The sequence below is a fragment of the Hirundo rustica genome, chromosome 3 (genome assembly GCF_015227805.2).
Source record: "Hirundo rustica isolate bHirRus1 chromosome 3, bHirRus1.pri.v3, whole genome shotgun sequence".
In the NCBI taxonomy this organism is placed as follows: Eukaryota; Metazoa; Chordata; class Aves; order Passeriformes; family Hirundinidae; genus Hirundo; species Hirundo rustica.
The window spans coordinates 18,564,884-18,587,002 of record NC_053452.1 but is presented as its reverse complement, the minus strand read 5'-3'; the positions used below and the strand labels follow the sequence as shown (position 1 = coordinate 18,587,002).

General features: G+C 39.4%; 1 protein-coding gene across 1 annotated transcript in view; it reads left to right on the top strand.

Moving 5' to 3' along the window:
* Nucleotides 1–17,951, top strand: part of CNIH3 (cornichon family AMPA receptor auxiliary protein 3) — a 44,102-nt gene extending 26,151 nt beyond the window's left edge. The window contains exons 4-6 of the mRNA XM_040060220.2: nt 12,567–12,679; nt 15,151–15,294; nt 16,963–17,951. Of these exons, the coding sequence (XP_039916154.1) occupies nt 12,567–12,679; nt 15,151–15,294; nt 16,963–16,990 (285 nt within the window). The 3' untranslated portion in view covers nt 16,991–17,951. The remainder of the gene's footprint in view (nt 1–12,566; nt 12,680–15,150; nt 15,295–16,962) is intronic.
* Nucleotides 17,952–22,119: the final 4,168 nt, after the last annotated feature.

Genomic DNA, 22,119 nt, shown 5'->3' with positions numbered 1-22,119 from the left:
GTATTTCAAGAAATCTGTCTAACCGATCGATTCCTTATTTTTTAAATTCCTAATTGATACTTACGTTAACAGTAAGGACAATTAGGAATTTCCTAGATTAAAATACAGTCAAAGTCATTAATCAAGCACTGTAATATTATTACTTCACCTTGGAGGAAATTTAAATTAAATTTTGATTAGGTTATGCATCATAATTTTTGAATCAATTCAATAAATCCTTACTAAGGAGGAGAGTTGATTGAACTTCTTGCTCAGTGAATACATTTCAGATTTCAGTTTGCTCACTCCAGACACTGCTCAACAATTTAGGTAACCTTTCCCCAATTATCAGCAATTTCCTTTTTTTAAGCCCATTAAGCTAAAATAAGAGTGATTTCTAAATTCCTAAAAAAATTACAAGTGTGAGTAAATACTTTACCAGAGCTCAGTCCTTTTTCCTTGATTTTTTTTTTTTTTAACAACTTCTGAAGGGATGATAGGAAGAGGGTAAATTTAAATTCAGCAAGAATTCTAGCCACAGGCAAGGTGACATTAATCTCAAAGATGTTCCAGATGAACTTGAACTGTCTTGAAAAATACAAACAAATAGGCAGACAAAAACCCCTGCAGGGACTGTATTTGAATAACCAAACTCAGCCAGTTCAGCACTCCAGTACCAGCAGGAGTATAGTAGATAGTGAATCAGGAGCTGGGGTGTCCAAAACAAAGCAAAGCAAACATAAAAATCTCTTCACCTGATAATTTTTGAAGCAAGTTTTAATGTTTTGGTTAGGTGATTGGGCAGTGCCAGTGCTTGGTCTGCTCTTGTACCACTGTCACTGTGGTTTCCAGCGGAGCTGGATCTGCTGTACTAATGGTGGAAATTTATTCTGTGTTCGGTAGTTCTGGGGTTTACAGGGTTCAGTTCTGGATTTTACCACTTGGCAAAAGTAAAATGGAAGTCTATTTTAAATTTATATTTCATTGTATATGCCCTAATACCCGTGATACTTATGTTTTACAGTATTTGCAGATTTTGGTAAATAACCAAAATTGATATTACCTAAAAGAGCGATTGTAGAAGCCATTCCATTCAGACTGAGATAGTGTAAATAAAATGTAAAATCTAGTGAGTGTAATATAGAATTCCAGACACAGAGTGTCTGTACAGTTTTGTTTTGGTACATTTCGATATTTATATATTCTGTAAAAAAAGTTAAAATTACTCACATGTGTGCAAGTAACAGTAATCCAGAGACATGAGCAAACAGGAGCTTGAAGGGTTTTGGGTTAACACCACAGGTTCTGCTGTGGACAGAGTGTTCTGAGGATGAAGATAAGACTTGGTCCTGTGTCTGTGTCATGCCTGTTTGTCAGCACTGAATGCAGGCTTTCAAAGTGCAGACAAAACCCCACAATATGTTCAGTGAAACATTACTGAGCTCATTGGATCAGCTAACAGGGAACAAGTTAGCTTTTAGGCTTTTCCTTAAGAGTAGAAGAGGATTACTTGAGTATGGAGGTTCTTTTTCTTTATATGTATGTAAATATTATGTGAAATCAACCTTGTCAAAAAGCCCTATCTTTCCTTGTTTACCCTGCTGACTTTTTTTTCTCCCATATTCTCGCTGAAGGAGACTGATCAATATGCCCTAATTGCCATATCAAATAATTTTTTACTGGGACCTTGATAGGCTCCAGACCTTCACCTTCCAATGGCTCCACTCTCCTTTGAGGGGTGTCAGATGTCCCAATAGCTTGTTTCAGCTGACTGATCATATTCTTTTCTTCTTGATAAATTTGCTGGTTATTGTAAGGATCACTCTCTCTGCTGTTCTGCCTCGTAGTCACTGGCAAGCCTGAGATAATGTGATGGATTTTAAGAGTGTGGTTTTGGGTCTGTCTGCTGGTTGCTTCATCCTGCATTTAGAGATTTATGGATGTGTGACATTCTTTTACCCAGTCTGCAGGCTGATAGTCATTAGCAGAGCACTTCTGTAAGCCTTTAGCATGGCTCATTAAAATGCTTAATGTGAGGTTATATAAGCAAGTTTAGCAAATGTGATGCATAATCACTAGGAATTTTGAAAGAGGTGTATAACTATCCATATTGTAAGAGGGAATCACGCTTCCTCCCCGAGGCTGAGAACTCTCCTAGGTGGAAACTACAGCTGCAAGACAATTAGTTTGTTGTGAAACTGGGAAAATAGCAGCAATGGTTTTACCGTGGTAGTGCTATACATTTTTTTCAGCCTTAATAAAAATGTTTTAATTCCTCATTAAGCTGGGCTTAACAGAAAAAGAAAATGTTGCAGCATAGCTACACTTAGAGGGATAAGTCTGCAGGGTTAATATATTCCAGGTTTCCTCTTAGCTGGTAGTGGACATTTAGTCTTTGAAGCTTAGGTGCTTGTGTTATCTAAGAGGAAAACAGAATATTCAGTCTAATCATAAAGCATTTTTGGGCTGTGGAAATGGCAGTGATGTTCTGCCTTGCAGGTGAAAGAGTCTGATGCTTCCAGAGTTCTGATTAACTACTGCTCAAAGAAAGATCACAAAAGGGAACAAAAAATGGCAGCGTGTGACATTTTTCCTGTTAATGGTGATTGTTACAATGATGGAGCACCTGAACTTTGTGCGCTCTCGTTACTGGCCAGAGTTCATCTTTGGTACTGGCTTCTCACTACATTTCATGTTTCTTGATGTATCTAATGCTCTTTCTTTTCACACCTCATCCGTGTGATGAAACTGCTGAGCTTAGAGTAATCTTCTGAGCAGTAGGAAAACTGTCAGGAGACCCTTCCCACAGCGTGACTGGGAGCATAAACCCCAATCAAGAGGCGATGTGGATAGCTCCTGAAGAGTGAATATGAAATTCTTTGTGTAGAAAAAACACCTGGATACCCAGGTTGTTATTCAATGTCTCCCAGTGACTCAGGGCAATACAGAAGATTATACCCAGGCTGTGTATAAAACTATTTAAGTGAATCCTATGTATTTTTAAGATTATTTTTATCTTCTCAAATTTTTTTTTTTTTTTTTTCCCTCCCCAGTCTTTGCACTGCAATTTCGCTGGTTCTGAACAGAGTTGAATCCTTTTGATTGGTTCACATTAGATAGTTGTGTCAAGATCTGAACTTGCTATTAACTGGCCTGATAAGCAATGTGAATCTGAAACAGGTGTTCATTAATCCTTTTTTTAGAGGTTTAAACATATGATCTATTATTGGGACTACAGTGATATTCTGAATTAACCTTATCAGATGAAAACTTCGCGTTTTAAAACTGTCCTAAGTCAAAAGGGTAGTTTTAGGCTGTTTCATTTGCTTTTTTGGAAGAAAATACAATACAGGAGCAATTCTGCTTTTATTGTCTTTAGGTGGATGTTCTGCTGTCTTACATTTTGCCACTTTTTGAATTTTGCATTCTGTTCTCTTAGGTGGATACTTTGATCTTTTTAAGGTTGTGTTGTGCATCAGCCAGAGATGACTTTCAGCAAGACTTGGCTCTCCTTTTCCATAATGATTGTGTTGGTGTTTGTGTTACAGCAGTGCTTTTGGTCTCAGGCAAAGAATAAAACCTTGTTGTGCGAGATGCTACAGAAACCACATGGCAATTAATATGAAGAACTTTTGTTTACACTCACAAGACATACACAACAGGAAAGGAAAGGTTGCACAGTTGTTCTGATGATAGAAATCTTATTTTTGGAGACCTACTTAGTTTCCTTGTTAGCAGGCAAAGCTTGAATCTTTTATTTTTAACCAAAGGTAAAAATTTGTTAGCTGTTTTTGAGGGGTCTGATGTTTTGCTGTGTCAGTAATTGCAAGGGGTCTTGAATCTCTACAGCAGCTGTTCAAATCCAGCCCAGTTTGGAGTCAGACTCAAACTACTGTGGTCACGTTGATGATTGCTGGGAGGGAAATTATCTAGCGTTGTATGCTTAGAGGCTTGGGATGTTTGCTCTACAGAAATAGAAATCAACATAGGCAATAAGATGAGCTAGATCACTGTCAGCATCACACCGAGCCTGAGCTAACCCCTCTGCTATACACACACACACAAAATTAGCTTCCAAAATGCCTCAGAAGAAATTCCAGAGTTTGCATACAGCCACTGGAATAAAGGATATTACTGTTTCCAAGGCATTAATTGTACCTGCAGATTTTGTAGGACGAAATCTTGCCATGCTGTACATACTGTGTCAATTAGGATTTGGGCTGTGATTGCATCATGCTTCATAAAACTAAATTCATTGAAGTTCTCTTTTGTTTGACGTGCCCCAAAACTTTTTAAAATACATTAGGCTCTGAGCATGTGTGAGAAACCCAAAATTGGTCTGTATTTCAGTACTCCATCCTTATTTGAAAGGTACTGCTAAGCTTTTATTGCATGATAAAGCCAATTTTGTTCTGGCCTTCAGAGTGGCTCTGACGAGATATTTTTACATTAGGAGAGAGTATTTTTACACTTCAGGGATAATATTTGAAGTCAGCTAAAAATGTATTAGTACACAATTATAAATTTATGAAAATCATGACTTTGGTGGAGTTCTTTTTAGACAACTTTCACACAGCATCTCTCGATAGTCAAAAGAGGAAGGAGATAAATTCTAAATCATATTCATGTAAGCGGTGGGGCTGTCCTTAGGTTGTACAAAGGAAAGAAAAGAGAATGATGACGGAAGTGGAGAGACAAGAAAAGGAAGTAAAATATTTGTAACTGAAATATGACACACTTTCACTAGCCCTGTGTTGGTTTAATTGTTTTCTGCAGCTTGTCTAAATGAGGAGGGAGTTAATATATTCACAGTGATTCACACTTGGTAGAGGTTTTGTTTGCACCAGAAGGAAGAAGGACATAATGATTTTTCCCTGAATCTTGTAAGAGATTTCCAGTACAGACAAAACTTGGGCTTTCAGTACCTCTGTTACAGAGCTGCCTTTTTCAGTTCTATACTCTGACAGGAAATTCAGTACAGATCATCTAAAAGCTTCTCTCTTTCCCTCTCTTAAGAATTTTCTGCCTACTTTTTTGTTAGATTTGTTATCTATGGTGTGTGGAATGGGATAAAATTGGGCATTCCCTATTCAGTTAGCCTTTTGGGCACCCACATGGTTTGAATTTCATCAGGAACTTGGCACAGAAGCTATTTTGCAGAACTGATAATAGAACTGGGATCATAGAGCAGGCAGTATCTATACTTTGTATGCCAATTATCTCATAATAGTTGCTTGACTAGAGGTGGTGCATCTCTTCTTCACACTTTCTGTTTTATTTTAAAGAGAGTAAATTCATATTTACTAAAAAAGTATTAGTATTGCAGCAATTCAGTAAAAATACTGAATATAGTCCCTTTTGTCCTTTCTTTGGATACAATATCATATCTGGAAAGAAAGTCCTTAAAATAGGACTAAAGAACTGAGAGGAAGTGTAGTATTTCTAGCAGGCAATTCATTCACTACTGACACCCATTGATTAAGTGAATTGTGCCAACACTATTTTTAGTCAATTTTAGAAGTTCCTGAATTCAGCACTTTTGAAAAGTTAGAGCATAACAATTGTTATTTTTAGCAATAATTGCCTAAGGATGTCTGTGTGCTTACCTAGGGATAATGAGAAGATAGATCCTGCTGTGTCTGCCAGGTGCTCATAGCAGGGGGAGCTTGTAAGGGGAGAAGTTATAAAAACTATTGCAAAAGTGAAGAGTTCAAACTTGTGCCTCAGCCACAGTTTGGTTCTTATCCCTCTTCTACTCTGGGGGGAGAAGTTGGATTTGCCAGAGTGATGCCTGATGAAAACTGGAATATCCTTTGAAGGCAGATATTCATAGTGTTATTACTCACGAAAATATTTGTGTATAAAACTATTTCAGCTTAACTGACTATATTTTGCTGCTAATCTCATCTCTAAGTGTTTAGTCAATAATCAAAGTGCCAAATGAAGTGTCACTCTGTAACTCATGACCTCTTGCTCTACAATTCAGCTTCTCCCAGTCGTGTTCTGGAGGATTTGTAAACATAGGTCCTTACAGTGGGAGAGCATCACAAGTAACAGTGGAATAAGCTGAAGATGCAGCAAAAATGTAGATGAGTAACGCTGTCTGTACTGTGCTCCTGAGAGCAGTGTTCTTCTCATCCACTTGGGGTGATGCGATTTACACATCTGTTCCTCAGAGCTGTGTCGAAATATTGGCAGAATTTGACTTGCTAATGGCCTATATTTGCTCTAATTCAGTACGCAATAAAGTAAGAATTTGCATTTTAATAAAAGGATGGAAGTTAAACCAAAGGTCACTGTTACGTTTGGCAGAATGTTCAGCATGGGTTTAAGTTGGGATCACACCCTATGAAGCTACTATGCAATTACAAAAAGCAATATAATTCCCAAATGTGGAGCGCAATGATTTTACACCGTATCTGTTTATGGCTGCAATTTTTTTCTGCTGTGAGTTAAATGTCCTACCTTGCATCTCATTGCTGATGTTTTCTGTAAAGCTGTTGTAGTGCCAGGGAGGGAAATGTCTTTGCCGTGTCTGCGCTGCACCAAATCTGCTTCCTCAGACCGGCAGTCTTTACACACCCCATACGGAAACAGCCCTTTAGTGAACGCTTACTTTTCAGCATTTATGGAAGTGTCAGTTTTGTCAGACCCGCAGGAGAAGGCCTGAGGGCCCTTCCTGAGCCATGCAGATGGCTGAACTTCATTTTGATTATCCCTGAGGTTTCTGCATTCCTGCCCTGCCTGTGAGCTGGGGCGCCGCTTTTGTAGCTGCTACCCAGCAGCTGCAGCGCTGATTGCCGTTCTCCCCGCTTTTGGGTGAGCGGACAAAGGCGGCAGGAGCTCTTGGAACAGCCCAGCTGCGGGGTGTCCCGGCTGGCTGTGCCCGAAATACGAAGCTGAGGCAGGGCAAGAAGGGGTTTATTACCCTGTTTTCTGCCGGTGCTGTGGAAATTAGAGGAGTTCTCACTCCGGGGTTGCTAACCCAGCCTCTGCTACTGGCTTGGAACTAGCATTAGAAAAAGGAAGGTCATAAAGATGTCTCCTGATCCCTGCTGAGTGGAAAAGAACAGTCTGCAGAGGAGATACACTTGTAAGATCACAGCACATCTGCCCTAATGACGTGCCTTCCAAGGATGGGGCACTTCCTGAACTGTGCCGGTGCCCCGCAGACCTTTCAGCCTTTTTTTAAATCCGTTTCATAACCTTGTCACCTGTTGGCTGCTATGACCTCCCATGGGCTCTGCAATACTGAAATATTTATAGATACTCCTGATGAGTGTCCTGTATTCAGGATTCTCGTCTGTCACTCCTGTTGAAGTTATTACTGGTCTTAAGAAAAAGCTTAAATATTCTAGTCATAATCTAGCTCCAGTGGAATATATAGAATTGAATATAATTATCCCCACGTTGCAGAAGAGAGAACGAGACAATGAGAAGTGAAACGATAGGCCTAAATATAAATGTGTTTAGTAGCTGAGATGGAAAGAGCATCCAGAAATCCTGTCTTTTAATATTAGATCTGGTACTGTGTCACAGATGGATATGGAGTGAGAATAGTGATTAGGCTCTTTGTGTTATTCATTTAATTGTCTGGTATTTTGCTGCAGAGTGACTTATGTTCAAATCCACCTAAATGAAATGTTTAAAGAAATTCCAGTAGCTCTTTAGAATAATTAAATTACCTTCACAAAGCATTGGCTTTTTGCTGCATTGTTTCATTGTGATCCCAAGCACTGGGTGGAGGGGTGAAAACACAGATCTTATCCCTTTTTTAATTTTATTTGTGCTCTGCATTTGGTTTGTAACATTAAGTCTTGCATGTGTGCGCTGCTGCCCTTCCCCAGATTAAATGTAAAGCTATATATATGAACTTAGTGGGTTCAGCTGCACATTGTCCTTTTGGTGATCTGGAATCCATTTCCCAGGCATTTTCTTTTGAACTACATGCACAAATCTACCTACCAAACTGCTAACTACTTCTAGAGGTTTGCATATCATGGTTTTGAATTACTTGAAATGGTTTTGTTGCATGTTTGTGTTATAATAATTTGATGCTACTGAATTAGCAACTTGTGAGCAGTCTGTAGAGACACAAGCAAGTGTGGATTTTAACAGGAGAATTGAAGTAAATTGGACATGAATATTTGGACAGAAAACCTTAGTATATTTAATGTGACAGCATTGTATTGAGCTCTAGGGCAGCCTTTCAGAAGAGGTTTTAGAAGTCAAGTAACCCAAATAATTTAAAGTCGATTAGAAAGATACAGTAGGAAAGTGGAAAGACTTCCTGAATTTCAAGAGTAAATTTAGTGTTTGATCAGTGCAAACAGTATGTTTAAAACTGTTGGAATTATTAAGATGTGTGGTCTGTGTATTTAAATTAACATGCAGTTGACCCTTCCTCTTTGGTTTGTGCACCAGCAGGAGGAAACAGATGATTTGTTCCGAGTATGTAAATTCCACATACACACACAGTCTGGGCTAAAGCAAATGCTACTACTGGTTTTTTTGTGTATTTTTGCTTTCTTTTTTTTTCACTTTCTTGCACTACACTTCTAATTTTTCTGGTCTGTACTGTTCAGTTTAGGGGAATTTCAGAGTCATTAAATAATCTCCCTTTGATCTCACAATGTCTCTAACTCAGCTGACATTCCCCAGTAACCCAGGTTAGCTCTGGCAGGCTCTATAGGGATGGGCTTTAAAGTGCTATTGAAATAACTCCTGTGTCATGAAAACCTCCACCCCCCTCTTTCCCCGCTACTGATGAGGACCGAATCTGTCAGCTTTTTTGAGGGATGTGGTGGAAAAAGCAGCAAATGAGCACCACAGTGGCAAGCTGCAGTCATCCTCTAGTGCAAGCAGATGCAGTAGCAATAACCACTGCAATAAAGCAGCATGGTCTTAGATCAGTCCTGATCTGGGGCCTAGGAGTGATTGCACACGTGCATGATGCTTTCAGTTTTTTGTTGCTTTCAGGTGGATGGAAATGGGCTTGTGTGTTTCTAAGGTGAACAACTTGTTTCCACTGGGGTAATCACCAGAGCTCTTCACATTACATGGAGGAGATTCAACCCCCTCTTCCCTCTAGGATTTTCCTGCCATCTGTAGAAGGAGACTGCAGGCATTAAGAAGGGAAGTCGTTTCAGCCTCTTACAGAAACTCTGGCAGGGTGGAGTGTGTAATGGATGGCAATTTCTGGGTACAGTGTAAAATCTGTGCTTGCGGTGCAGAGGTTGACGTGCGCAGATGGAGACTGATGTAGACTCTCGAGTGTTTTGGGGGAAGGAGGAGCAGTTCTATGAGAATTTTTATTACTGTGTAGCACTCAGGAGCACTGGTCTAAGCAGAGTGCTGGAAAGAAGGATCTTGACATTTCAGTGGCTTGACAGTGAGAAAACTGTTTGACTCACTTGTTGCAATTGATTTTCTAACTGTGAGAATTTAATAGCACTGATGAAGGGATATTATTATGGGCCCTGTTCACCGGTGAGACAAACTGTAAGAGTTATTCCATGTAAAAATGATACTGTGTCCTGTAGAATCAAAATTACATTTGAGAGGGAGGTATCCATCTGTAATAAAAAGAATAGGGAGGAAAGATACAGACAGGAAAGAACATGTTTATCTTTTGTATAAGAACAACAGAACAGATTTAGGAAATAGGAAACAGAATAACATTATTTAGGACTGAGCTTCTCTAAAGAGGTTTTTGTATTCCTGTGAACAGAAAGGAGCTGCTGTGCTTAAATTCAGTGCTTGTTTTCCTGCTCTTTAGTTCAGTCAGACCTAGATGTCTATCCACAGCAAAGCCTGCCTTATCTTCCTTGGAATTAGAGAAGGATCAATCCACATGTGCAGTGTGTGTGAACTACTTTGCATGAAAATGAATTCTTGTGGTGAGATGGTAATGATAATGATAAATGTGAATGATGAATTGTGAATAAGGGTTTCCTGATGTGGGCATTTACTTATCTATACAGTTACATCAGAGCAAAACTAAAAAAGTTACAGTGTTTTTTTCCCCTTGCTTATGTGGTAGCAAAAGGCATTTCTGATTAGCAGAACTTTTTTTTTTTTTTTTTTTTTTTTTTTTGTCTAGAAGCTGACTTCCTTTTCAGGCTTTCCTGTGGTTTTCCACGGGGAAATATCAGGCAGCTGAATTTCTGGTGGTAAGTTTGTAGTGCCGTTTGAGCTTGGGACTCAAAGTGACCAAGTTGTGTCCCTTAAGAATTGTGCTGCTATGCCAGTTTCTACTTCTCTGTGTTTCATAACCAGCACAAGCTTCATCTTGAGCTGTGTCAGAAAGCAGAGGTCTTTATTTGAATCAGGATGTTCCTGGTTCAAAATAGAAGTGTACTATTTATATCCTAACATGTTTACCATCTGACAGCTTCCTATGCTCGCACAGGAATGAATTAAAGACGTTAGTTTAATTGCTATTGCAGTTATCTGTACCACTGAAGTTGCTCTTCAGTTGAGTACCTCAGCAGGAACAGCAAGAATTGACTGCTGCTTGTTTCTCAGCCAGCTTTCTTCTCTCCAGGAGCTGAATCCCATGTTTGCTAAAGCTGATTTGAAGTTTCAGTTGTTTTCAGAGGGTATAGTGTGAAATTGCTGGATGATTCTTACAGCCAAGAACTGAGGCAGCGTTTTATTTTAGTTATTTACTTGACCTCAGGAGCCTTGCTGTTAGTTAGTGCCTTTCTATATTTTATGCTTCCAGGTCTCTCACCTCCTCTTAGATTTAGTCTCTAAAGTACATCAGCTGAATGTAACTGGCTTTGCAGGCTGGGCTTTGGTTGTTTCTTTGCATGAATTCTCTCCAGAAACAGTGATCAGCAATGATCCTTTCTTTCTTTATGTCTACAGGAAAATGCCACTCCAAGAAAAGGGTGAAGAGACATAAAGGGCCCATTTGCTGTTCTACCAAAAGAATAGATAGGTTTCATTTGCACCAGAAATTGTGACTGGAAATAGAGCCTGCTTCTGAGAGCCCTCTGCTTCCTTTGTTTCCTTTCTAGTTTGACTGCAGATTTTTGTTTTGTTTGTCAAGCTCTGCATAAATATTCACCGTGGGTTTCCTTCCCTGTTATTACCAGCCAGCCCACTTATCAGGCACCAGGGCTGCAGTCTTGCTAAGTCTGTGTATTTTGTTGGATTCAGAAATCAAATATGTGGAAAATTAATGTAATATGCTTTTAAGTGTTGTGATGTTTGGTGGGCAGACTTACATCATGAAGACCTTTCTTGTCTGCAATTTGTTATGAAGATGAATCATTCTTTGGGGAAAGGTTATAGTCATGTTGTAAATCACATCCTAAAACTGAAAAAGAAAAGATCCAGCAGTGATAAATAAGTACCATCTGGAATCTGAAGTATATAATTGTATTATGAATTGTCATCCACGTAAGATAAGCCCTTGAGAATGTTTAAGTTGAAGGCACAGTCACAGAGATGCCCAAATCTGTTAACTTCTTCAAGTACTGAAGTGAAAAGAATTAAAACAGTATGTTCCATGTGAGGTGGAAAGACTCCTAGAGCCAAGATGATGGAACTCAGTGCAGCACAGCTGTATGGGAGTGGGTATTTAGAGAAACTGTATAGCAAATTTTACCTTGTTTAAAAAAACAGGGCTTACTTTAATTATTTGACAGATGACAGTGAATTGTCATCAAAAAAAGCCCCCCAATGCCTTTTGTGATTTAGTTTTGGTTGTTGTATCTCCAAGATGAAGCAATGGATGCAGATGAGTTGTGTATGAGTTTGTCTAACTTTGAGAAATAAGCACTGCTGGAAATTAGTCTTTTCTATGGCTTGAAGAAAATAAACGGGTTGCTAAGAAAAGACATGGGAAGAAAACAAGAGAAGAAAGACAGCTAAAAAATTGGAAAGCAGTGAAGAAAGCAAAGTGTCTTTTGAAATAACTACTCTGAATCAACATCACATAAATTTCTGCTTCTGCCAGCTGCCCACTCATTTTCTCTTTTAATAGAAAGAATTGTCATGGTTCTGAAACAAGTAGTGTAGGGAGCCATGGACTTCTTAGGAAGTGAGTTTCTTATCTTAGTGGGTTTGTGCTTGCAAGACTGACTTGGTAATGGATTTAATCTCTTCATGGTGTATATAACACATCAAAATGATAGCACTTTGTTTTTCCAATGACACTCCTCCAATATAGAAGCAAAACTTCAGGAATAGCTTTATTTCTTTTTTGAATGCTTCAGTAATAAAACTCTTTTACTGATGTTTAGTCTTGAAATGCTTTTGTGAGGGAGGCATTAATATAATGTATGTTCTGTAGACATAAATCTGGGGCACCAGATAAGACAGTAAGTGGTTTGTCCCATGTCTCTCAACCAGCCCTTGGAGTACAAACTTGGATAGAACCTTAAGAAGCCTGGCCCTGGGTCTTGTGCTCCTTGCTCAAAGCCACACTCTTGGCCAGCTGAGGTGTGTCTAGGCACAGACTCACAGGAGACTTGCAAGACTTGCAGAGTTGATTTTTTCTTGGAAAAACTACCTAGGTTACTAAAATCGAAGTTTATTTTATTGACTTCTGTTATTTTTGTTCCTTTCCTTTTTAGCTGGTGCTGCCGGAGTACTCCATCCACAGTCTTTTCTGCATAATGTTTTTATGTGCTCAGGAGTGGCTCACACTGGGGTTAAATGTTCCTTTGCTTTTTTATCACTTCTGGAGGTAAGCCCTTCTTTTATATGCTGACTGCTTGTTAGCCTTTCTTGCCAGCTCAGCACACATGCAGACTGTGTGAACAATGAAGGACAGGGATAGGAGTGTAGATGAGTATCTCTTGTCTAGAGGCTCTTGCCTCTAAGCAGCTGAAACTCTTATTTCCAGAGAAGAAGGAAATATTTTTGTGATTTAGGATGGCTGAGGAAAACATACGATAAGACAGCTGTGGCTTTCAGTTACTTAGATGAGTATTCCGAAGGGTGTCAGGATGCACTCACTGCAAGTGAGTGAAAACATGGAAGTGAAATAGGCTGGAAACTGAATGTGGAACTGGTGAGGCTCTAAATACTTCACAGATGGGGAGTTGTAAGACAGCTCATATCTGAAAGAGCTTGGACCTGTTCATTCAGCCCTAACAAGGAAACCTTTCCATTGTAGTTGTGAGATAGAGACTGGGAAGGCTGACAGATTTTTGTGTCTCATCTTCTTTGGCAGCTTTTTTTTTTTTTTTCCCCCAGAGTAAAGTAAGTTGTTTCTTTCTGTACAGTAGGGAATTTCTGTTCTGCAAGAGAATTCATTCTCTTTTAGAGACTGGTGGAGCAGAGATTGGAGTAGATGAAGAACTGTTCCTTCACACTGCCCATATGAAGAAGTGGGGAGTGTTCCCACTCTGGATCTCTGAACTGTGTTTATATTCACCAAGGGGCTTCCAGAGTTGATCACAAAAGACCTGCAGTTGTTTTCCAGGCAGGCAGTGCAGCTGCTGCTGCTGCATCTTCCTCTGCATTCTAGAGGAGGATCACCCTTCTGTTGCTTCTGAAAATAACCAAGAGACATCAGTTTTTTGTGGTTGTCAGTCTGGAGACTTCCCTAGTTTTGCATTTCCACAATGTTTGCAAAAGCACAGATGATTTTTGTCTGTCAGGGTCTCTTTGTGTTACAAAGGTACATATGGTAGCAGAAGAATAATTCTGTAAAGAAGTTAAAATCATCATCTCAACCAGGAACTAAAAAGCAGTAGCTTTTTTACACTTTTTTTTCTGCAAAAGCTTGGTAGTAATGCAGTCATATAATAAAGTGTATTATTCAGAAATTAGAGTGCCAGTATAGTTCTCAGAAAGCTAAATGAAATGAAGCTACAAGTGCTTTTATCCCTATTGTTCTGCTGCAATAAAAGTAATATTTTATACTGTTCTTTTGCTAAGAGTCTAAGGGTTAACAACCCTTAGTGTGACAATAAGACCCATTTTAAAAGTTTCTTTAAAAAAAAAAAAATTCCAAGAGGAAAATGGTCAGATTCTAAGCAACTATACCAACCTTTGGAGAGAACTTTTTATTTTTTTTTTTTTCCATTATTCTTCATATGCTTTTCTATAAGTACTCCATAATTACTCCTGCTTTAAGCACAGACAGGTTTGGGTTCATTGTGTAAAGTTCTGCACAGAACCATGGGAAGACACTATGTAATATCTTCATCCACATGAAGAAAATTAAGCAGAATTTCACCTGTGGTTCTCCATAAAAGAATTTGCAATCTTATTAGAGATTGTAAGTGGATGTGGCTAACATTGAAAGGGAGAGAGGCAAAGATATTTTGAGAACACCTCCTTTCGAAGTTTGCTGCTGGTCACTTGCTTGGTGTTTTTATATCTTCCTATCTGTCTGTCTATCCATCTGTAAGCAATCAGCAATCTTCTGCTTACTTTGTCAAAGCAGCAGAAATAATAATATTTCCTCTGATTTCTGCTGATCTTAGAGCAGTTCATTAACTTTGTTGAGGACTTCTTTTTTTTTTGTTTTGCTTTTACTTTTACTGCAGACTAACTGAGACAAAAGCTCCTTTGCCAAAGAAGTTCTTTTGTCACGATTTTCACAAACATTCAGTCATTGCTGAGAATAATTAGAAATTTCTCCTATGTAAGAAGAATATTTTCTGAAGAAAATTATTTGGATGATAAATTCTTGAGCAGTGCCACACGTAGAAAACATTGGTCAGCCACTTCTTACATTACTCCATATTGGCTTTTTTCCTTTTCAGAGTTGGAGGAACTTAGCTACCAGTTGGTTGGGTTGGTTGGTTGGATGTCACCTTTCATCACGTCTGAAATCAGTTGTAGGTGCAGTAAAAGCCCAGTAATCCTTCCTCTACTCTGTGATCACAAACCACCATATTCTGTCCCTCACAACAGTTAAGTTGATGGATCAGCTTAACTGGATCAGCCATAAATAACTCCATAGGAAGGGGAAATGTTTTGATCTGAAGAATTAATAGAACACAGAAAATCCATGTTCATTGTTTGGTTCTGTAAGAAGAGAGTGCTGAGCATCCTGATTTTTACAATATCTGGAAACAGAGACTTGAAAAAGAAAGGGGAATTACTCCTATATCATGGAAGATGGTAGTCAGGTGTGTATCTGCACATACTTAATTCAGATTGTTACAGAGCCATTCCAGGTGTCTTCTCCTGCTCTTCCAGGTATTTTCGTTGCCCAGCAGATAGCTCAGAGCTGGCGTATGATCCACCTGCAGTGATGAACGCAGATACCTTGAGTTACTGCCAAAAAGAGGCCTGGTGTAAGCTGGCCTTCTACCTCCTTTCCTTCTTCTACTATCTCTACTGGTAAGTCTGGCCATTTCCCTAAGAGAATACTAGCTGCTTTTCATTTCGCTTGTGAAATTGCATTTAGGAAAGACTGCAACCAGTTGGACAATTTCCTTAGTCTCATGAAACGTTGCTTCTGATGCTGATTCAGGGGAGCACTCCCACTGACTGCTGGCACTTCAGAACAGAACATTTAAGGCCTGAGCCAGGCTCCAGCATCAAATAACTTTTGCTTCTCTGTGTGGTCTCTTAGGATGGGTGAAATAGTGAATGTTATGCTAACGGCTTTACATCAAATAAAAAAACACATAATTCCTTATGATTCAAGAAGATCATAAGAAAAATACTATACCTCTGGTGTAGTAATACTCAAGATGGTAAATAAATGGGTAGGTTGGGTGGGAACATGGGATGCACCATGCCTGTATATAGGCTCCCTTTCATGACAGGGGAAAGCCCATGCATGATCCAAACTCCTAATTAAAGAACATTCATGAAGATATGCACACTAATTGGGCATTGTCCCCCTGCCCCTTTCAGCTGTCACCTGTCCTCAGTGCACAGGCACAAATGCCCAGTGCAAAACTATGTCAGGATCATTTAAGATAAGGCCTTGCCAGGATCCCAGTGCTTTTAGTCACCCATATAATCACACCATAAGAACTACTGGACAACAAACTCTAGCACCCTTTAAATGAAGGTGATGCTTTAGATGTCTTCTACTCCTTCCTCTGTGATGTATTTGCCTAGAGTTGCCTCTTCAAGCCAGTCCTGCATGCAGTCATCCCTCTGCAAGGCAGGTTTGTGTGCTGGTGGAAGAAAAGTGTGTTTTTCTCCTCTGATTACTGGTGTCTTACCTGTTCTGCTGTTCACCATGGCTTGAAGAGTCACTGCTGCATGTCGTTGTTTCTCAATTTTCCTTTTAAATGCTATTGAGGTTTGTGGAGAAAAGCATTTTCTAACTCCACATTTTTGTGTTGCCATCAAAGTCAGCTCTGTAGTGTGGTGCAGCATTTCTCCTGAGACTTTACTGCTGTGCAGCTTCCTCTGAGCCCCTCATTCTAAAACGTGGCCACCATCCAAAATCCACTGCCCGGTGCTAGATAAAATACTACAAATTACAGACAGTTTTTCAATGCTTTCCTGGGTATTGGCAGAACTAGAATTGCAGCAAAATGGAGCTGTGGCAATATACTCTGTTTTCTCCACTTTTCCAAGTTGCATTTAATATGTATGAATTCAGTCCAGCTGGTGGCTGCATTTTATATTTCTTCTAGTGCACAGCGTTTTTTCCAAAGGAATCAAAACAATGCAATTCCGTGGAAAACCTTGCCTGCCCTGCCGAGAGTTGCTGGTGGAAGTCTTAAAGATCAAACACGCTAAAGCAAAATGGTTTTGTTTCTCCGCTGTTCAAATCCAGCCATCAGACTGAGCTTTAAAAAGCTCAAACGCAGCTTGTGGTGCAGTAGGATGTCGATAATGAATTTGTTATTTCTTGAGTGCCTTTTGATATCCATCTTGAATGCAGCATAATTAAGATGCTTTAGAGAGATAGAAAGAATGCAAAGGAAAGCAGAGGCCATTACAGTCAGACCTGAGGAACAGACAGCAAAGGGTTATAAAAATCAAAGTGCTCTGCATGCTTCAAAGGGATACTTTCATATTGTGTCTTTCTTTTACATTCAGCATGATCTACACTCTGGTGAGCTCTTAACTGAAAGATCATCGCTAAAGACTGAAAACAACAAAGGCTGGAGGTGCAAGGACGAGTGAACCAAGGGATGCATGATTAAAAAAAGCAAAGAGAAAAACTTTGAACCCAAGCAGTAAATACAGTACATGAAAGAGAGATCCAGCAAAGAGAAGCAGAATACCATGGGAGAATGGCTGAGTTAATTGTGTTTGTCTCTTTCTCAATGTATTGCAGCAAATGATTTTCAAAACCCAAGCAAACAAACAAACAAACAAAAAATAATTGCAACAACGTGGGCCAAATTATGCAACTATTCACCTCTCCAGGGATAATGCTGCTTGGTTTAGTGGGTCCATTAAAACTGTAATGTCTATAGTCCCTGCTGTCTTCCAGGAAGCAGCATTTCTTTTCTTAAGGACTATTCTGGACTGAGGAAGCACAGAACAAGATGATTTTACACAGAAAGAAGAGCTGTACAATACATTCTGGAAACAAGCACTGAGTGGACTTCAGATAAGATGTGTGACTGTCCTGCAGGGCACTAGTCAAACAGGGATGTCAAATCTCATGGAACTGCTTCAGTGGTTTTGGTTTGTTGTTTTTTGGGGTTTTTTCCAACCAAAACAATAATAACAAAAGAATTTGCAGTTTCAGTGTTCTGTATTCTAACTATATGCTATTCCTGCAGGTGAACATCCAGTATATTTCTGTACTTCATTCGTGATGCACCAACACCGTACAGTGAGATGTAGAAATACATTGGGTTTAACCTAATCAGGCCAAGCACTTATCAGAACAGTGTTCCTCTGACTGGAAAAAAAAAAAAAAAAAACCAAACCAGGTAAAAGCTGCACATAAAGAGGATTGTAACGTAGCTATTATATTCATCACAATGCTGGATAGCAAATACTGGACCAGCTAATTGTGGTCTGTAATTCAGTTTTGCAGTTTTCTTTCTGCTGTAAAATTTAAGCTGGAACAAGTACACAAACTGTCTTTGTCTTGTATGAGGTTCCTATTGAAAAATGTTCAGTTTTTTATAATTTAAAGGTTTTAAAATTTTGTCATAGAATTCTCATTCGAATTCATTTATATGGGCTGCATATCTTTATACATATATATGTATATACAAATACAGATCTACATAAATACTCACAATCTATTTACATTTTAGGTTAATCTGTTTGACAGGTCAAATGCATCAAGTGTCCAGAACTGCTGCTAAATATATTTCAGTGTTGATCCAGGTGAACCCAGACTCATTCCCTCAAAGCCACTGGTGCTGTGGGTAGTAGCAGGGCTGTGGACTGGAGACTAACACCAGAGCCTTCACAGACACTGCTTGGCTCTTGCATTGGGAATGAGCTAATAAGGTGGGCTTCTACCAGAGATTGGCAGAGAACAGCGTGGAGAGGCCCATCTGTCCCCTGGCTCGTTCACAGCTGGTCCTGTCAGCACGAGCTCGCTGCTCGCCACATTCGGTCTGGCTGTTGAGAGCCAATAGACTGATCCTGTACCAAGCTCTTTTTAGGCTGGGCACAGCACTTCAGCAGGAGAGATGCAGTCTCACAATGGCTGTTGAGTCATCCATCCCATGTCTGGTGTGATCCATATGGAGCTGGAGTTACTGGGTGCCTGCAGTGCCAGGACTCACTCTGGTTTGCTCTGGCTACGTTAACAAAATTAAATCATGGTAACCAGCAAAGCACAGTGGCTGCTTGCTAACTCTCTGCTCCCAAATCCTGCCTGGACATTGCTTGGAATGGGGCTAGCTGGCCTGTGCAAGTATTATACTGGGGTCATTCTAACATTTATATGAAGTTGTCCCAAGGGCTGACATTCTTTAATTTACAGTAGTTTCATTCTTTAATTTTCTGTAGTTTTTATTGGATGCATTTTATCTTCATACAATGTAGAAGCATGGAGTTCTAGAAGCAGAAGGCTGCCAAATCAGATGTTGGGAAGCTGATTTGGACCCTGATGGTTCATAGGTTTGGATTGCACAGACCACAGAGGTGGCTGAACTGCTCTTGAAATCACACTGACCCTGCAAGCAATACAGATACGATCTCTTGGAGTGAGCCTGAGCTAAGAAACTTCACTGGATCATTACAGAGCTAACTGATAAAGCTCTGCAACCCATGAAAAGCTGATGATTGTGTGTAACTGAATTTCTTCTCTGCATCCTAACTAAAGCCTCCAATTCTACAGCAGTATAGGAACTAGATTCACAGGAACAAATCACAGTGAATAACTTCTAGATGTCTGTCTACCTCATAAAACTTTCATCTCTGAACAAGTGACTGAATCTTTCCATGCATCTTCTAGGATTTCATAGGAGATGAAAAAAAAAATTAATTCAGGTTCCCTATATTCCAAATACACTCTTTAAAGTCAGTTTCTTCGAAAGGGTTGGAACTTTGTGAGATTGGGTGGGTGAAATTAAGGTCACTTCTTGCCTGAAAACACAGTTTTCAGATCCTGAGGTTTAGGGATGAGCTGGACTGCTGGCAGATCTGTTGTTTGCCTGCAGGGCTGAGTAGAAGGTCTGCAGCGAGTTTTTGTAACTGGCATTGGCCTGTAATTCTTGACTTTGCACAAAATGCAATTGTGTGTGGGGGGATTTCGAGTGTAACCTCAGGGGGCTTCAAGGACTGGAGTAGATATGCTTAGTCATTTGAAAGAGGTTCTCTATTTCAGGCAACTTCATCAATACACTTCCCAAACTCCACTGGAATGTAGAACACTCCATTCGATCCTACTACTGCTTTGAGTGAGTGTTTCCAGGATTTCACTGCTCTGGCAATAGAAATTTATTTTTTGCATTTCCAGAGTAAATTATTCTTAGATAATTTATTCCACTTGCTTTTGAGCCAACATTAGCCTAAGTACACTTTCTCTCATGCTGCTTAAGATTTCAGTATATTGAGGAATAAGTCCTTTTCACCCTCCATTCTGTTAAAAGGGAGCTGTCTGTATCCTCCCATAGAAGATTCTATTCTCCGTGTCTTCTTTATAGGGTTTCCCTTTCCAGTGTTTCCAGTCAAGTTAATCTTTCTTAAGAGTGGATAATCACAGCTGTTCAGAGTATTCTGGAGAGTACCTTACTCTAATTAGTCCTTGGTGTGAATGGACAATGAAAGCTGATAGTCTCAGTTCTTTCCAATAATACTTATTCAAAAAAGTAATTACACAGCTCTCAATAACATTTTGTTTCTCTTCAAGATAAATCTTAAAGCTGAAGGAAAAACTGATTAATACTAGGATGTTTTCCCTCTCACTGAATTTAGTCTGCAGGGCCAGGAGCTGGAATCAATGATCCTTGTGGGTCTCTTCTGCTCATGAGGTTCTGTGATTCTGCTTTAACCAAAGCAAGGGAAGTAAACTGGTAGTTGTTGCCAAAGAATAGAAAAGAATACTGTGACCTTTGGTCACAAGGAAGTGTCTTCCCCATGTCACCCTTTTGAGGGAGAAATAATCTATGCTATCCTTTTTGTCTCCAGTTCCTCCTTGTCGGTTAGGAGGCTGGAGATTTCCTCTGCAAGCCTCCTTTCTTCCTGTCTCTTTTTCTGGAAGGGTGAATGTCATTATTTAGGAGCAGAGTTCTCTTCTCTCACATGTCTGATGAACAGATAAATCCCAGAAGACATAAGAAAACACATCATCACCCTTTGCTCCTTTAGGAGCAGGTGTGAAATGAGCACATTCTTAAATGAGTATTCATTTTCCTCAGTTGCACCATCTGTGAAGTGAAAGAGGTGATACTTACCTTGTGAACTCTTCCCATACATGTTGTACTTTTTTTTTTTTTCCCCCCCAGTAACTATTGAATCTGCTTAAAGGAAAAAGGTAAGAGATGGAAAAAAATGGGAGAGGATGAGACCTGCATGAGCTGCTTACCAAAGAGGCATCTACAGAGTGTACTGGCCTTTAGCTGCTGTTCCTGGAAGGGATGAAAGGCAAGGTCTCCTATTTATAGTCAGGTAATTGCAGTGATGCTGAATAAAATTGTTGCTGCTCTGACTGTTTCAGTTTCAAGCACAGCAAATCAGTGCTGATAGCAGAATGCTTCGCCTACAAATAATTAACTGTACTTAAGCTGTCAGAAATGTTTTTCCATCTGCTTCCTTGAGCCATAGTCTTCCTTTTCACTAAACAGCTGAAAGAGAAAGAAGTTCTTCAACCTACACCTTACAGAAACTGCTCTGAGGTTGTTATGATCTGGCACTGCTGTTGGGGTCATGAGTAATCCTACATTATTAGCAAGGGTATTAGCAATCTACTGCTTTTCCTTTCTTTATTCCATCTCCACACAGATATTTTTACCAAAAAAAATTAAAAATCACAGCGCATGATCCAAAATCCTTGAATTTACTGGAGATTATTTGTTGTTTCCAATAGCAAACGAACAAAATGTTTCCGTTTAATGACCATTCCTCTAGAGCTACATGAGGCATAGATTCACACTAGAAAGGTCTCTAGATTTTTATTGGTAGGGATTCCATTCTTTACATCTTGATACCACATCCATTTATCTGAATTATGTTAATGGAGAGAGAACCTGCATTTTTGAGAGATAAGGGTAATATTGCAATGCTCATGCCAAACTTCCACAGAAAGTTATACCAACTCGGTAAAAATCTGGCTACCTGGAAGTTGAAGGAAATCATATCTTTTCTTTTATGTGAGCCCCACTTAAACACTAGACTGTTTCTACAAGAGGTTGATGGAAATTAAAAATAGAAAAAACCCAAATAAATAAAATAACTTTAGTTCATAAAAAATGCTATTGGATATTAGATAAAGCTTGGGTCTCTACAGGTAGAACAGAATAAAAGGTCAAAATAAACTGAGAGGTTTTTTTTTTTTATTCTTTGGGAAGCAACAAATATTAGGCTGCCATCCATGTTGCACTGAACTTTACATTGGTGATCTCAGTCCAGATTCCTGCTCTGGTGAGCTTTTTTGATCATCCATTGCTCTTGAACACATTGTTCTGATTTTTTTTTGTCCTGCTCAGTAACACAGTTGTAGGTGGGAAGGAGGGAAAATTCTCCCATGAAATAAACCATTCCTCTTCTTTTCTGCCAGAAAACATGTGAACCTGCTGTAACAAAATTCTGATGATGTGTTTCAGTGGTACACCTCAA